Below are 16,285 nucleotides of genomic sequence, written 5' to 3'. Positions count from 1 at the left end.
TTATTTTTTGGGACACAGGAAATTAGCATGCTAGTAAAATTGAAGCACAGAGAGAGAAACTGACAAATCAGGAGACACTCAAACTGATATCAGATGGAAGAGCCTATAAGCTCCTACGGCTTGTAAACCACAGCTCTCACCCACTCAGTCTCACGAGGAGTTAAATATACTTTACAGTCCACATTCTTCCTGCTGTCATCTAATCCATTCACACAGAAAGGGAGACAAGACATTTCCACACAGAGCCTGGGTCAATTTATGCATCCAGCCTCACATGCAACTGAAGGAGGACAGCTGGGCAAAGTATCCGCAACTACCACAATTGGCTGCCCCCAGGGAGGGTGTGCCGGGAGCCCAGGGTTGAAACATGCGTGTTCCACAGTGGCAACTGGCGAAGCAATGTGTCTCCCAGGAAAAGGGCCAGGGAAAATCAGCTGTTGTTAGCATTGCCATAAGCAGAGCCTCACCCAATAAGATCTGCATTTTTCACTTTCTCTTCCTGTGAAATAGGTGAGGCTGAGAAAACGGGGACTGGTCCAAGGTCACCCAGCTGGCAGCAGGGAGAGGAGTGGGGAATCAAACTCAGTTCTCTAGATTAGAGACCACCACACTTAACCGCTGCACCAAGCACGGCACCGCAAGTAAGAACTGTAACAGGGTAAGTCTACTTCAAGACAGGGTGCTTGTTTGGATGGGAATACAAATCAAAGTAAGCTAATGAATGCCATAGACTAGGTGCTCATGAGTCTATTTGACTTGCCTCCTGTCTCCCTCCTGTTAGGTTTAAGTTACTGTGAGCCATTAGATAAATCCATTTTGCTCCTCCCCAGTTCAAAGTGAGGGGAAGTAGAACTTAAGAGTTAAATGGCTATCAGACATTTACCCATTCCTGGGCAATCCCCATCCCCAGGAAGGGGGATCCAAACTGGCCAGTTTAGTTGGGGGAACTTCCAGCTTGGTTCAGGAGCCACCCCTAACTGGACACCATTTCATAGCCTGCCAGAAATCCAAAAGAAAACTAAATTCCACAGCAAACAAATTCTCCCAGTACTAGTACATCAAAGTCACTCTGTGAAACCGCTAATTCTGTACAATATAGCATGGTCACATTCTCTAGCCTTCCTTGCTGAAGAATATCAAATGTTGGTGCAGGTTTTTACCAAAGTACTTGATCAAGGCAGCTGCTCTAAACCAGCTCTGTCGGCAACCAAGATTAAATAAGTACGCCATAGCAATGAAGAGACTCCCTCTCTCAGGAGAGGTTTTGCATCTCACGCATGCATTTGCAAGTGCACAGACCGGGAGTGTTTCTGAGAAGCCATCTTCAACATAACATCTGGTTGCTCACTCTCCTGCTAGTCTTGAGCCCAAAAAGTGTAACATTCATAGAACTGGTCATCAATAATGACTCTAAATGTGTCTGCCTTGCTGTGGTCTTCTTTAAATGGCTAGCTGTGTCTACTAACCCTCAATCTCTGGGCTCTGTTTCCTGTTTCCAGCCTCCCCTGTCCTCTTGCTTTACCCTGCTCTGTATGCTATACAGCCTCCCCCAACCCCCAGCTCTTTGGGAAATGATCCGTGAGCAAAACTCCACATCTTGACTTCTGCCTGTTTCCTGCGATGAATCCTTCTGGACTGCCTGGCAATTAATTAATTAATGGCTTTTTATACTGTCCTCCCATACGGCTCAGTGTGGTTTACATATAATATCGTGGGATAGTACATGGAACGACCTAAGCATATAACATAGTCAGAAATAACAAATACCAATGACTCTACACCACCTGCTCCTCAGCAGAAATCAACCCTTGGTGCCTTTTTGCTCATCAGCCCTGGACTAGGTAGGATGGGCCTGCTGTTTGATGGGCCTGGCCCTTCTGGGCCTCTCCTTTAGCAGACCCTGACTTTGTGAGGAGGAGGAGGAGGAGGAGGAGGAGGCAGCTGTTCAGTGGTGGTTCTTACCCGGTTTGGAGTATAGGTAGTGTAAACACAGCGCAGCAAATCTCTAGTGTCTTCTCTGGATGGATCACCACAAATAACAATCTGTCCAGAAGGGGACAAAACAGAGTAAGGATGTGCTTTGAATCTTTCCTAAAAAGCAAAATGTGCTGAGAAAAATCCTCAACTGAGACATTTCAGCAAAATGCACCATCTTGGATCCTCAAGCAGTGAAGCAAAAATCCATTCCACATTCTTTCCACCAAGAAAGGACTCTCAATATAAAATTGTAAATAGAACTTAAAAATAAATAAATTATATCACAGCTATTAAAATAAGACTTAAACACACTTCCCACTCTTCCTATCATGGGAAAAGGAAGGGAGGATCATTGATTTTGTTGGTGGAAGGCCAACGGATGAGATGGAAGGTCAATGGATGAGATGCTTTTGGGCTTCAACCAAAGGGCTGGCAGAATAGTTCTGTCTTACAAGCCCTGTGGAACTGCCTGAGGTCTCACACAGCTCTGATCTCGGTTGGCAGAGCGTTCCACCAAACCAGGCCTAGCTGGTTGAGGCCAACCTGATCTCTTTAAGGCCAGGGATTCTGAGCAAGGTCTGCTGACTAGATCTTAATGCTCTCTGGAGGACATAGTGGGAAAGGTGGTCCCATGGATATATGGAGGCTTAAGGGCCCTGCAACATTTCTGGGATGCACTTTTCAACTGATGGAACAAAATATTTGAGGGATCCCATGCACTCTTGTTAGGAAGAGCCAGACATAAGGCCAAGGTACTGCTTTCTTCCTTCCCTTCTCCATCACATTATACCCTCTGTAGTAGAGAAATCACTGCACTACTCTTATGCAGATGTAAATTATAGGCAACCTCCTCCTGCCAGTCTTTACAACTGATGGCGGTTCTGCAGCTGGGTAAGAAAGGTCCAAGTGAGGAAACGTGCTTGCCCTGTCCGGATGAGGTGCAACCGTCAGTTGCACACTCAGCCAGAAATATGGGTGTGATCTTTGACGCCTCCCTATCTATGGAGCAGAAGATCACAAAAGTAGCATGGCAAGTGTTTTTTCACCTCCGCCAAGCCAAACTCCTAGCGCCCTGCTTGACGCTGGCTCACCTAGCCACAGTTAACCATGCGACAGTCACCTTCAGTCTGGACTTCTGTAACTCGCTCTAAGGACCTACCCTTATCCTTGTTCCAGAAATGGCAACTGGTCTTGAATCCAGTGCCCAGAGTCCTCACAGGAGCATCATGAAGGGCCAATATCCAGCTGCACTTAGGCAACTGTACTGGCATCCAGTTGAATTCTGGATCAAGTTTCCATTTGCAGTCCTGGCCCCGCATATCTGAGAGACCGACTCTCTGTCTATACCCACTCCAAGAGCACTTCACTCTGTTAATTCCAACCCATTGGTGGTCACTAGCCCCAAGGAAGTATGCCTGGCCTCAACCAGAGCCAGGACATATCTGTTCTGGCTCCCACTTGGTGAAATGAGCTCTTAGAACAAATCTGGACCCTGACAGAGCTGGCACATTTCCACAGGGCCTGTAAGACAGAGCTCTTCTGCCAGGCTTTTGGTTAGGGCCACTGGGCCCCCCTATCATCAGAGATGCACCTAACTGGAGACTAGTCTGGGAGAGCAAAATAGCAATTCATCCTGGGAATGTTGAGATCTGATGCAGCGATCTGATTTGTTTAAATTGCTGACTGTTTTTTAAAAAATATTTTAATCATCATTATTTCATTTTAACTAAACTTCATTGTTCTACTCTACGTTTAAAATGATGTACACCTCCCTGAGCTGGCTCGCTGGAATGGGCAGTATATAAATTACGTCAATAATGCATTTTTAAAAGTCACAGTAAACAATAAAACAGCTATCAAAGACATGCCTAATGTTCTCCACTGACAACAGATTAGGCACAAAGTATATCCTGGAGAAACAAAGAAATGCTTTCTAGCCAATGCAAAGAAATGTTTTCTATCTGCCCATCTTTTTTTTTTCTTTCATGCTGCTGCCAAACTGTGAGCTGCCACTGGCATTTAGACAGGGGGAGTACTGAGGGCAGAGAACAGGCTCCCTAATTAGATTTTGGAGCAGAAAGCTGAGGATGAAGGGCTCTTGGCAATCCCACTTGCTGCTAGGCAGGCAGGAACTCCCATGGTTTTCCACCGGCTCTGCTTGGAACAGGGTACAGAACCTTGGCAGCCCAGGCTAGGCGAAGCTGAATCCTCAGGCTGCAGAAGATGGTCAAGGAACCCTAGCTCTGAAAACTGCTTTGGGGAGCCACAGGAGGCTGCAGTGGTAAGTGTACGGATGGCCCTTAATTTCAGGCCATTAAGAAGTGGCCTCCAGTGCCCCAAGACCAGTCAAGACCAGGTGGTGCTCCAAGGCAGGATCTGTGTATCAGGATGCTTATCCTGGACTGCCTGTACCAGGGCCACCCTCACACAAAGGAGTGACAAAAAACACAAAATGCTTCAAGAAATTAATCCAGTGGAGGGAATTGTGGGACCCTAAAGCTTGCAAAGCACCCATGTTGAGCCCTTGCAACAGAGAACCGTACTAAGTTCTAGCAAATTAGACACTAGGAGCAGTCTTAAACTGACCAAGTGCTTTAACCTTCTGCACTATCTGGCACCAGCTCAAGAGAGTCTTCAGTAGAGGAACCTACCACCTGATCCTTTTAACTAGAGTTGTAGAGGCCTGAACTTGGGTTGTGCCTTAGCACTGCGCACCTTATTTCAATGTGGAAGGTCCCAGGCTCAGTCCCCAGCAATTAAAAGGCATTATGAGTCACTGCCAGTCAGAACAGACAATACAGCTTCTTGTGTTCACACAACCTTCTGCACGCAAAGCAGATGATCTACCACTGAGCCATGGCCCCTCCCCTCAGTTCATATAATACCGATTCTTCAGAAGCTACATTAGCTCCCAGCAGAATTCTGGATTAGGTTAAAGGTGCTGGTATTGATTTTTAAGGTCATCCATGGTCTGGGTCCAGGGTATCTAAGGGCCCCCCTATCTGAGTACGCCGCCCAACAAGCATGACACTTGGCCAATGCAAACAGGATGGTGGTCCCTGGCCTCAAAGAGATAAAATGAGCCCCCAAGTGAGATGAACTCCAGCAGTTCCGCAGGGCCTGTAAAATGGAGTTCTTCCACCAAGCCAGAGCCAGGCAGTTATTACTGGGCCTTTCTCTACATATACTTACTGTGTCTACACTGAATCACACGTACAGATGTAACAGTGTGCATTGTCCCCTCTATTCTGGGGTAAGAATTTTTCATCCCCCCCCCCCCCCCCACCTCCGAGTTGTGCAATTTGCCATGCTGGGACCAATGGAGTGGAGATGGCTGCTGTTTTCATGGAGAAGCTGCACAGATATTTTACCCTATTTTACCCTATTCAAATTTTACCTATTTTATTCTACTTTAGGTTTACCATAAACCAGCCACCCCAAGACTCTGTGAGGGACGAATACAAACCCAATAATAAATAAAATGAAGGCTGAAAGAAACAAGCAGAAAACAGGAGGATCCACCCAAGTGTGCCTTGCTAGTGATGCTCACAAGATGGCAAAGAGATTTAAGAAACTAAACCTCTGCTGATCTACTAGTGCTTAACCGCCTAGGGATGCTGGCCTCCAGTGGAGAGCTCACATGCCTTTCCCGCCCCAAATACCTGTTTGAGAGTCAGATGGGTGGCTGCAGTGGCTCGGGCCATCTCCGGGAGGACCACGGGGATCTTCAGGAGCCTCTCTGAGAAGGCAGCCAAGATCTGCCCCGCTTTCTTCACCCATTCCTTGTGGCCTGTGTAACTGGCTGCCCGGAGCAAGTTGGTGACCGCAACAGAGTTGGGGCTGGGCTCTGCACCATCTTGGTCTATAAGGAGAGGGAAATGACAGTTCAGCAGCTACCCAAGAAGCACTGCTTCATCTCAGCCAGTTCTTGTTAACTCAACCATTAAGCATCCTCCGCCTGCAGCCAATGGCTTTCTAGCTAAATGCTCTGAAACCTTCCAACTGGATTTATATCCAGATTGTGCCTATTAAGAGCATTTGGGCGACATTTCACCTGACCTAACTAAAAATGAGAAATGGTGCTCAAGGAGCTTGGGTTTCAAATGGTAATCTCTCCCATACTCCACCACTCTCCGCCATTTGCCCCTTGGATGGCCTGCCCCTATGACATCAGAGCACCTCAGCTGCCATCTGATTTTGGCAGGTCCACGGGTCCACTGCCAGCATGTAGAATGTGAATATGACGACATCATGTAGAAGGGAGGCCATCTCACAAATGTGCAAGTAAAGGCTGAACAATGAGGCACACATGCACCCAAAGACTGGCACACTCATACACTCAGCCAAAAGAGGTGCTCATCTGATTCATGCCTCTGTGCCTTGACATCTAAAGACTGGAATCTGGAAAATGAGTTGGGACTGTAGATTCAGCAAATATCCCCTTGAGGAGAGGCACATGGTAGAAGTCTCAGGAGATAGCCATGAAGCAATATCAAGTACAGAAAGGCCCTGGGAATACTGTGAAAGGGCAGGCTGACATTTCCATACTGGTACCAATCTTGTCCACACTATATATACACACACCTTATCAATGCTAAGCATGAGCTTGTGCCCAACAATCAAGATAGTTACAGGGAAAGTCACACTCCCCATCAGTCTATAAAAGAATCATAGAATCATAGAGTTGGAAGGGGCCATACAGGCCATCTAGTCCAACCCCCTGCTCAACGCAGGATTAGCCCTAAGCATCCTAAAGCAAAAGGATGCATGAAGTTCTCCCTCTCATCACACTTTGCATGGATCTACTTTTTCCAACTAGAATTTGACTTCTTTCACAAATGGCTCAACACATATTCAAATCCCAGATGCTGGGCAGTAATAAAAGGCCAAAGGAGCAAAATTTGGGAGGTTTACTCAGCAGTAAGCCTCATTACATGGAGCTCCATGAGCACCATTTTATTCTGTGTAGCTTATTCCCATGGCAGTTTTTTTAGGATTGCTGTTCAAGGCTATCAAATTGAGGCCAGCCCTTAATTTGGTCAAACAGTTCTAAACAGTAGCAAAGATATGGAAATCTTCCACATGGCTGAGAAAGGTGGGTGACTGCCCTTCACTGGGTGAATCCATTTACAAATGCTTTTGTTTTGATTACTTTCCTCCATGAAATCAGGAGGAAAATCCTATTCATGGCATTTTTTTCTAGCAGCCCCTTGTAGATTTACCAAGTATGAAACTGCAGAAAAATTCAGATGAGACAGAATAAAAGAATTGCCACTTGCAAATGAACCAGCAAGTTGAAAGGAAAGATGGACACTTGGACCCAGGTCTGGAAAGAAGACTGGTGCGGAAACAGCAGCAGCATCTTGAGCATCCCCCCACCCTGCTTCCCTTCTTTCCTGATGTTTTCCCATCTTATAGCCAAGCCAGAACATCTGCCTTTCCACACCTCACTCTTAAGGCTGATAATCTCTGCACAGATTGTTGTGAACACTGACATTTCAAAATTAAGGTAAAGGCAAATTCGGAAACAAGATGCTACTGCACTGGGGTGTATCCAACAAGCGACAGACTTCATCGAGCATAACTTTCCCAACTTCTGCCTCATGCTGCAGCTCACTGAACTGACCCAAATTCTGTTCCGGCTGGTCAGTGGACTGTCAGGAACAGCAGAGTGGGGTAAGTAGGGGTTTGCGAACCATCAGTCAAAGTCACTGGCAGGTCTTCCTGGCATTCCCTTTCTCTCAGTAGTCATTTCCAGTCCTGGAAAAATGTATCCCTGGGGCCACATAACAGGGGAGGCTACAAGGAGGTGGTGGAAGAGGGCCGAGTCATTCCGCTCCGTTTCTTAAGTGGAGCTCTGACAGAAGGAGGGGGTGATTTGGCCCCTTCCCCTGTCACCTCCCCACCCACACTGCCACTACTCCACGTGAGTCTTGGCTGGCCACAGGCTAGTATGTTCAGTAGGCACGTATTCCCTGACTGCAACAAACAGTGGTTACAGAACCAAGGTCCCTGCTCCAAAAAGGTAGTCCACTACTGCAGGACTAGACGTGTGAATCCTTGCTTGCAAGCCTTGCACAACCTGAAAAACCATTTCCAGCTGGTTCCCCGTTCAAATCATTGCTTAGAGGAACAGGCCCTCAGGTAGAAGGTCACGGACAGACACTTACCATCCTTTATGCGGAGGAGCAAGGAAGGGTCAGCGGCCTCGGTAGAGAAGTAAGCGAAGCCCTTTGGATCCCAGAAAAGTTCATCTTGCTTCTGCTGGAGCTGCACAGCCCACTCCAGCCACCTGGGGTCCAGGGAGGCCTCATACAGGTCGAAGAATGCTTGGATAACAAAGACATAGTCTTCCAGAAACCCATAGATGGGGACAGAACTGCAGAGGAGCACAGAGGAGCAAAATCACACAGAAAGGCGGTCACAGTCCAGAGCTTTGGATGCTAGTCAATATGATCGATTGATTGATCATCAGTATGATTGGCACTGCAGATGGATGAAGCCACTCCTGCACTATTTCCCCTGGCGTAGAACTGAAGGGGAGGAAGGGAGAAGGTAGTATTGGCAAAGTAATTATTTGGTACTTTTGCTTTTGTCCACTGTGAGAATGGGGTGAGAATGGGATACCAGAACAAGGATGTGTTCGCACTTGCAGGGGATTGCCAGTTCACACTAGAAACTACTGCTGAATGCCCAGGAGTCTGATGTTAAATTAAAACTGGGCCTTGCAGCAGTATTTTACTGCTGTTTCCCCTGGGAGGCCCAGAAGAGACAGCCTGGGCACTTCAGGAAAAACAGTATCAGGTCTTCTGCCTTCCAGCTGGAGAACAAATCCCTATCTGTTCCCTGAGTCTAAGCAAACAAATGGCTGAGAAACAATCTATTCTTCCCTGCATTGGGGGAGGGGGACACACTAAAGAAAAACAACAGTGTTTCATGCCCTACGGAAGTTGCCACCCTCATGTCACAGAGGAGAAGTCTTCTACTCATGGAGTTAAACCAGGGAAAGGCTGCTGCTGCTGCTTGGAAAGTAAACCAAGTTTTAAAATTAAACACCCATCTCCATTCTCATTTGTGCTCTCCCCCCAGCTTTTCACTGCCCCCCTCCATGAGCCAGGCCTCACACAAGGGGAGAGAAAAGAGAGACATCTCTTACAGGGTCACCCACTTCACTACATATTCAGGATACAATCCACAGCCAGTAACATTATGGGGAAGGAGGGAGGAGTTTTGCCGTGGAGCGAGGAAGGCTGCCCCAGCCAGAATCTATTAACCATGCACCATAAAGCTCTCAGATCATTGTCTCTCAGTGCTTTTTCTGAAATCAATTACATATGTTATGCAAAAGTTGTCGAGATTGATTTTGGGGGATTCTTATTGTTCAAATTGCAGCATTTGGAATTTTAAGGTAGGAGGTGGGTGAGAAATGAGGGCAGAGCCCAAGAGGCTGGTGGAATGGGCCACAGTAAGCTAGAAGTGAATGTTGTTGCCCAAAGGACACATTCGCTGTCTCCACTGTCTCCTGAATCTTTGCTAGGTGCCACTTGGAGGGCAAAAGAATGCTCCTGGTTTCCCCCATCCATTTATCGCCTTCTTGCACAAATATATCAACTCAAAGAGTGGCATCACAGTGGGACAACCACCATCACTCACCTCTGGTCCACTGAGTTGTCTGATCCCTGGTAGCAGCTCCTGAGAAGCTTTCCAGAGCTGGTATTGAACATGTGGCTCCGCAAGAAGTTAGCGGCAGAAGCCGCACGGTCAACATACTCCTTCTTGCCCAAGATGGTTCCACTCTGAGCAAAGCCAGAAATCATCAGCCCTGGGAGGGGGGAAAGGGCACACGGTCACATTCTAAGAATGGCACCAGCCAGCGCTCAGTTTGACACCCTTAAGTGTTCTATGAGAAACTCATTTCTCCTGACATTTCAGCACAGTCAGAAAACAGGTCAGAAGCCATTCACAGCTTCCGACAGAGTTGGAATGATGCCCAGCCAATTCTCATTAAAATGGCTGCTTATGAAAGATTAATACAGACCACCATTTACCAAGCAACAACTTACCACAAAGAAAAGTTGCCAACTCTGGCTTGGGAAATTCCTGTATTTGAGGAGGGAGCTCTGTGGGTATGCGATTCCATAAGTCTACCCTCCACCACTGCCATTTTGTCCAGGGGAAATGACCTCTGTGGTCTAGAGATGGGCTGTAATTCTGGGAGAACTCTAGCCCCCTTTCCCCCCCCCCCCAAGGCACATGGAATCATTTGATTAGCCTATTATCTGGGCCATAGTACTCTGCCGTGAGAAGAATTCTGCCATACTTTCAGGGCTGTCCAGGAGAGTTCTAAAATGTTTCTCTTCACTTGTCAGAACAATGCAGACCAAATGGGTACATGGTGTGGAAGCTGCCCCTTGGCAACTGTCAGCATTTAGCCATAACAAAACAGACTTTATAGCTTTAATCATTACACTTGTGAGCCACACTCATTTCTAAAAGAAAACCCCATGAATTCTGGAATGATTTTCTGAACACAGGCATTCTCTCAGGAGACAGGCATGTGTCGACAGTTTCTCCCATTATATTTTCATATAACTTCATTCTATAAAGGACTTTAGTGCCCTCATGTGCTGAAATAATGTGAAAAAACCACAGTAACATAACAGTAGCAGTTAAGGAAGACACTCCCAAGTCCTCTGCAAGGAAAATAAGAGAAAGATTCTGCTGCCCCCTGCTGATAAACAAGAGAATATTTTCAGAAAATTGTAATTTTGTAAGCTTGGAGAAAGGCAAGATGGGGAGAGAGACATCAACCATTAGACTATTTTGGTTGCATCAAAGGTTGTTCCTCCACAATTAGAAATGATTCCTCACTGCTTTATTACCTGGACAACACTTAAAGGTAAAGGTATCCCCTGTGCAAGCACCGAGTCATGTCTGACCCTTGGGGTGACGCCCTCCAGCGTTTTCATGGCAGACTCAATACAGGGTGGTTTGCCAGTGCCTTCCCCAGTCATTACCGTTTACCCCCCAGACAACACTTACCTCAAGACAGAAAGAGAAAACATGGATTTGATAAGATGCTACTGACTGATTGCCTACTAGTTATTGCTTCACTCGTTATGGGGGAAACCTACTAGAATACCATCTTCCCAAAGAAACAATATTGAATAAATCTTTGTTGGTATTAAAGGTGCTGCTGGACTCTGATTTTATTGTGCTACTTCAGACCAACACGGCTTACTCATTTGAATCTTCCCAGAGAGTTACAGGTTATACTTTCATATACTTTCATATACAGATTATACTTTCATATGCTTTCACACAGATGCATCAAGTTCAATGGCACTTTTAAGACAAAGTTTTTGGTCTTAAAGGGGCCACTGGACTCAAACTTTGTTCTGCTGCTTCAGACCCAATGCAGCCACCCACCTGCATCAAGCTGCATTAGGCCTCATTGAGCACAGTGCAAAAATACCGACAGAGAATGCTTACCATTCCAGGACGCAAGCATCTTGGTGTCCAGATGAGGCCGTGGCCGCTGCCCACGTGCCATATAGAGCTTGTCCCTGCTCTCAGCAAGCAATGCCTTCAGCTGTGCCAATTCCAGTCCAAACCTAGCAGCTGTAAGTTCCAGGGAATACTGAACTATGAGGACATTTTTTCCTTTCAGTTCATTGTGAGGGTCCTAAAACAAATACTCAACATCAGCAAACAAGATTGGAAAGAATACTCATCCAGGCTCACATCCCCACTTCCCTAGGAGCCTACGACAAGGATTGTAGTAAATCTAGATCAGCCTTTCTCAACTTTTTTAACCACTGAAACCCTGAAACCATCTTCAGGCTTCAAGAAACCCCAGAAGTGGCACGATTGTGCAGAACATATTTGAGAGGCATAGCTGTGTAGATGCCCACCTGGGAACCCCCCCCCCTTCCCAGCCATTCAAGGCCATAATTGGCCATTTGGGGGAGGGGGGACAGTTTGACAGGATCACATATGGTCATATCACTCAATAAATATTTAACAAATTTAAAAATACATTAAAACATTAATTTCCTCCCATTTGGGGAAACCCCTTAAGGGCCATCAAGGGCCAGGTAGGTTGCATGAGGAAACAGCTGCTTCAAAATCTCCATCACCACACTGCTGTGAGATCATTACTGGAGAACTCTCCTGTCATGGCCCTATGTTCCCTCTGCAACCCCAAGCCCTTGTGAAGGCTACCTCAGTCTGATCAAAGTATTTTCTCCAGTTAGTTCTGAAGTCCAGTCTCCATTAGTTTTCCTCAGCAGACATTTCTTTCCACTAACTGGGGGCCTCAGCGGGAAACTCTTAGCTTTGTCAAAGAACCTCTCTTTTTCTGAAAACCTTCCATTTTGGTACAACAAATGTGCAGATGTGACTCACAGACTCCAGGAATCTTCCCTGAAAGGACTGCTTGTGTCGAGGGGAGACTGCATGGGCCCGACTCTCAAAATTGTTCCTCTGGCAACTGAGGGTTTTGAAAGTATAACTAGACTTGGATTCTTTTGGGCACACATCTTTCCCAATTCTTGTAATAATCCTTACATAACACTTTCCGTATTCAAATTGCGCCTTGTTCATGACTTTGTAATCATACCCACAGACATGTGAGGTAGGCCAGGACTGCAGATGGCAGCTGAGGGAAAGAACAGCTTGTCTAAAGCTATGTAGCATAGGGGTCAGAAGGCTAATTTCCTTCAGACCATACTGACCAGGGATTCTGGTTTGTGGGGGGGCATCATCTGGACATGAAACTGGGGTCACGGTGGTAGGCAGGTAGTTAGAATCATAGAATCATAGAATCATAGAATCATAGAGTTGGAAGGGGCCATACAGGCCATCTAGTCCAACCCCCTGCTCAACGCAGGATCAGCCCTAAGCATCCTAAAGCATCCAAGAAAAGTATGTATCCAACCTTTGCTTGAAGACTGCCAGTGAGGGGGAGCTCACCACCTCCTTAGGCAGCCTATTCCACTGCTGAACTACTGACTGTGAAAATTTTTTTCCTGATATCTAGCCTATATCGTTGTACTTGAAGTTTAAACCCATTACTGCGTGTCCTCTCCTCTGCAGCCAACAGAAACAGCATCCTGCCCTCCTCCAAGTGACAACCTTTCAAATACTTAAAGAGGGCTATCATGTCCCTTCTCAACCTCCTTTTCTCCAGGCTGAACATTCCCAAGTCCCTCAACCTATCTTCATAGGGCTTGGTCCCTTGGCCCCAGATCATCCTCGTCGCTCTCCTCTGAACCTTTTCAATTTTATCTACGTCCTTCTTGAAGTGAGGCCTCCAGTTGTGAGTTTCCTGCGTTTTGCAGGGGGCTGGATTAGATGGCCCTGAAGGTCGCTCCCATTTTTATGATTCTACTAGCAAGAAAGCCCATTGCAACCAGGAATGCAATGGGCGCTAGGACCCAGGGGACACCAGGAGGTGTTTTTTTTTCTGCTGCGTGGAGCTGTGAAAGGCTCCGACAGGGTTTTTTTGTTTTCTGCTGCTTGGAGCTGGGAAAGGCTCCTACAGGGTTTTGTTTTCTGTTGCTTGGATCTGCGAAAGGCTCCTTCCGGGGTTTTTTTTCTGCTGCTTGGATCTGTGAAAGGCTCCTGCAGGGTTTTTTTTTTCTGCTAGCTCTCGTGGGCGTGCCGGCTTGGAGCTCCTACAGGGAGCTGCTGCTTGGAGCTGGGAAAGGCTCCTTCAGGGTTTTGTTTTCTGCTGCTTGGATCTGCGAAAGGCTCCTACAGGGTTTTTTGTTCTGCTGCTTGGATCTGCGAAAGGCTCCTACAGGGTTTTTTTTTCTGCTGCTTGGAGCTGTGAAAGGCTCCTTCCGGGGTTTTTTTTCTGCTGCTTGGAGCTGTGAAAGGCTCCTGCAGGGTTTTTTTTTTCTGCTAGCTCTCGTCGGCGCGGCGGCTTGGAGCTCCTACAGGGTTTTTTTTTTCTGCTGCCTCTCGTCGGCGCGGCGGCTTGGAGCTCCTACAGGGTTTTTTTTTTCTGCTGCCTCTCGTCGCGCTAGCAGCGAAAGGCTCCTCCGGGGGTGTTTTTTTTTTTTCTGCAGCTTCTCGGCGGCTGGAGTCTTGTGTTGTGTTTGCGGCGGGGGCTTCCTTGGGGCCGGCCTGACGCGGTGAGAGACGCTTCGCGCCTCTCACCACGTCAGGCCGGGAGCAAGTTGCTGGGGCTGGGAATCGGAGGGACCAATCGGCAGGCGCTTCGCGCCTGCCGTTTGGTCCCTCCGGTTGTCTGTCATGAGGAAGGGTCCAATCCGGACCCTTCCTCATCCCGGACACATCCCGCCCCAGAACCCCTTACTGTTTTATTTAGTCCGTGGCGCCCGCGGCGCCACGGGCGGTGTACAGATGGTTCTAGGGGCAAACTAGGATGAGGTTTGCTTAGCAGAATTGGGGTTATCCAAACTGCCTGCATAACTTTGTTGTACCTACTTGGCTACAGATTTCATACATTTCCTTTCTGTAACTCTGCCCTATGATAAATATATAGCAGAATTGGGGGCAAACTAAGGACAAACTGGCAGAAAACAAGCAAGCAGGATGGGCAGGAGTCAGGAAGAACAGAGGCAGAGAAGCCAAAGGATCCAGCTGCAGGTTCTCTGCACAGCCAAGGAGCTTGAAGTGTCAGCTGTCTCCTGGCAGAGGACCTGGCAGCTGGATCCAGCAGCCCCCTCTTGCTTCCATATATCAAACTGTGGGAGCACAGGAGCCAAAGAAACCAGGCATGTTCCAGGGGCCTCAAGTGAGATCAAATGCAGGGGCAGGGCAGGGCTGAGGAGGACCAGTTCCTGACATCATGTGTCCTTATGGATTGCTGTGATTAGTCACTGAAAACATCAGGATTACCTGATAGACTGGAAGAATATGGGATGGAGAGCTGAAGAGGGGGAAATTACTGGAACTGGATAAAACCAATATATTTTAACACTGAAAACCTCTGCTATTGCATGCACAAAAATAGTTTTGTTTTAGTCCATGAAGGAAGGGGAATTGGTCTGGAATTGGCATCTCACAAACATGCATTATGTAGCAGTAAGGGCACATTGTTTTCTCAGCAGTGGGGCTATTATTAACACCTATTGGTTAGCACCTGTGACATCACTAGCCATGTGACACAATTCCCATATTCCAGTTACCCTTTTCCTCCCATTTCACCTTCATTGGATTCACATTGCCATCCTCTTTAACCCCATAGTGATGCATAAAGACATCTGCTTTTGTCTTTGTCTCCAGGATTCCTTCAACAGGATCTGGTAGAAGCCTCCGGATTTCCTCAGCTGTCCACACACAAAAGGCCCCTTCTTGCTTCTCTTTTGAGTGGGCTGTGGGGTAGGAATCAGCATCTTCCGCACTGTAGAACCCTCCTGACTGAAAACAAATCAACAGAATTAGCACGCACTTTGCACAAAGTAGCCCAAGCGCTGAAGGCACATTGACAAAGGAGCAAGAGTCCAGCTAAGGAACTCTAAGTCATATACATCAGTGGTCCCCAACCTGCGGGCCGCGGCCCGGTGACGGGCCGCGAAGGCCATGGCGCCGGGCCGTGGCTCCCTCTCCCCGCCCCCCCCCCGCAGTAAAAAACTTCCCAGGCCGCAAGCTTGCGGCCCGGGAAGCTTCTTACTGCGGGAGGGCGGAGAGAGGGAATCAGGGCCGGGCCGCGCAGCCGTGCGGGTGCGGCCCACGGGCGCGGCCCCGATGGCGGGCGTGGCCCGTGCGGGCGCGGCCCGCGGGTGCGGCCCGATGCGCGGCCGCGGCCCGCGGATGCAGCCCGATGCGCGGGTGCGGTCCGCGCGGGCGCGGCCCGATGCCCTGCCGGTCCCCAGCCTCAGAAAGGTTGGGGACCACTGATATACATGGTCATGACCAAGCCACACAATGTGGAAGCTGGCCTTGTAGTTCACAAGCCAAATTTATGATTTATAGAACTGCAGCTGTAATTTTTTTTAAATGCCTCATCCAGATCTCACAGTTTCTGAGCCAAGATTGAAATGGTTTGCTACTGCCTACTAAAGATACAGCAAGCCAAGGAAAAGAGAAGAAGGATCCCCAGAGGCAGGAAAGGGGTTGTATTCTAGATACACTCACCAAATTCCCTTCCCTGAAATTGGGAGGGGCCAAAAGGCATCTAACCCAACCCTCTCCAAGACAGAACCATTCAACCCACTTCAGTAGACACAGTCAGGCCTCTGCATACACAATACACTGCCTGAAGCAGCTGCCCAGAAAACAACGCTCACCTCAAGTTTTGCTGTCTTCCAGAAGAGCCTGGAAAGCAGGGCCTCCC

At 47.8% G+C, this 16,285-nt stretch overlaps 1 protein-coding gene across 6 annotated transcripts in view; it reads right to left on the bottom strand.

Moving 5' to 3' along the window:
- Positions 1 to 16,285, bottom strand: part of SPATA20 (spermatogenesis associated 20) — a 50,346-nt gene that overhangs the window by 11,418 nt on the left and 22,643 nt on the right. For all 6 annotated transcript variants that reach the window (XM_077327950.1, XM_077327948.1, XM_077327953.1 and 3 more), the window contains exons 10-15: positions 15,157 to 15,369; positions 11,470 to 11,662; positions 9,631 to 9,799; positions 8,148 to 8,356; positions 5,640 to 5,839; positions 1,963 to 2,043 (exon numbers count right to left, since the gene is read on the bottom strand). In XM_077327950.1, the coding sequence (XP_077184065.1) occupies positions 1,963 to 2,043; positions 5,640 to 5,839; positions 8,148 to 8,356; positions 9,631 to 9,799; positions 11,470 to 11,662; positions 15,157 to 15,369 (1,065 nt within the window). The remainder of the gene's footprint in view (positions 1 to 1,962; positions 2,044 to 5,639; positions 5,840 to 8,147; positions 8,357 to 9,630; positions 9,800 to 11,469; positions 11,663 to 15,156; positions 15,370 to 16,285) is intronic.

The sequence above is a fragment of the Paroedura picta genome, chromosome 3 (assembly GCF_049243985.1).
Source record: "Paroedura picta isolate Pp20150507F chromosome 3, Ppicta_v3.0, whole genome shotgun sequence".
Classification (NCBI taxonomy): domain Eukaryota; kingdom Metazoa; phylum Chordata; class Lepidosauria; order Squamata; family Gekkonidae; genus Paroedura; species Paroedura picta.
The sequence above is the reverse complement of the archived record's forward strand: the minus strand, read 5'-3'. Positions and strand labels throughout refer to the sequence as shown.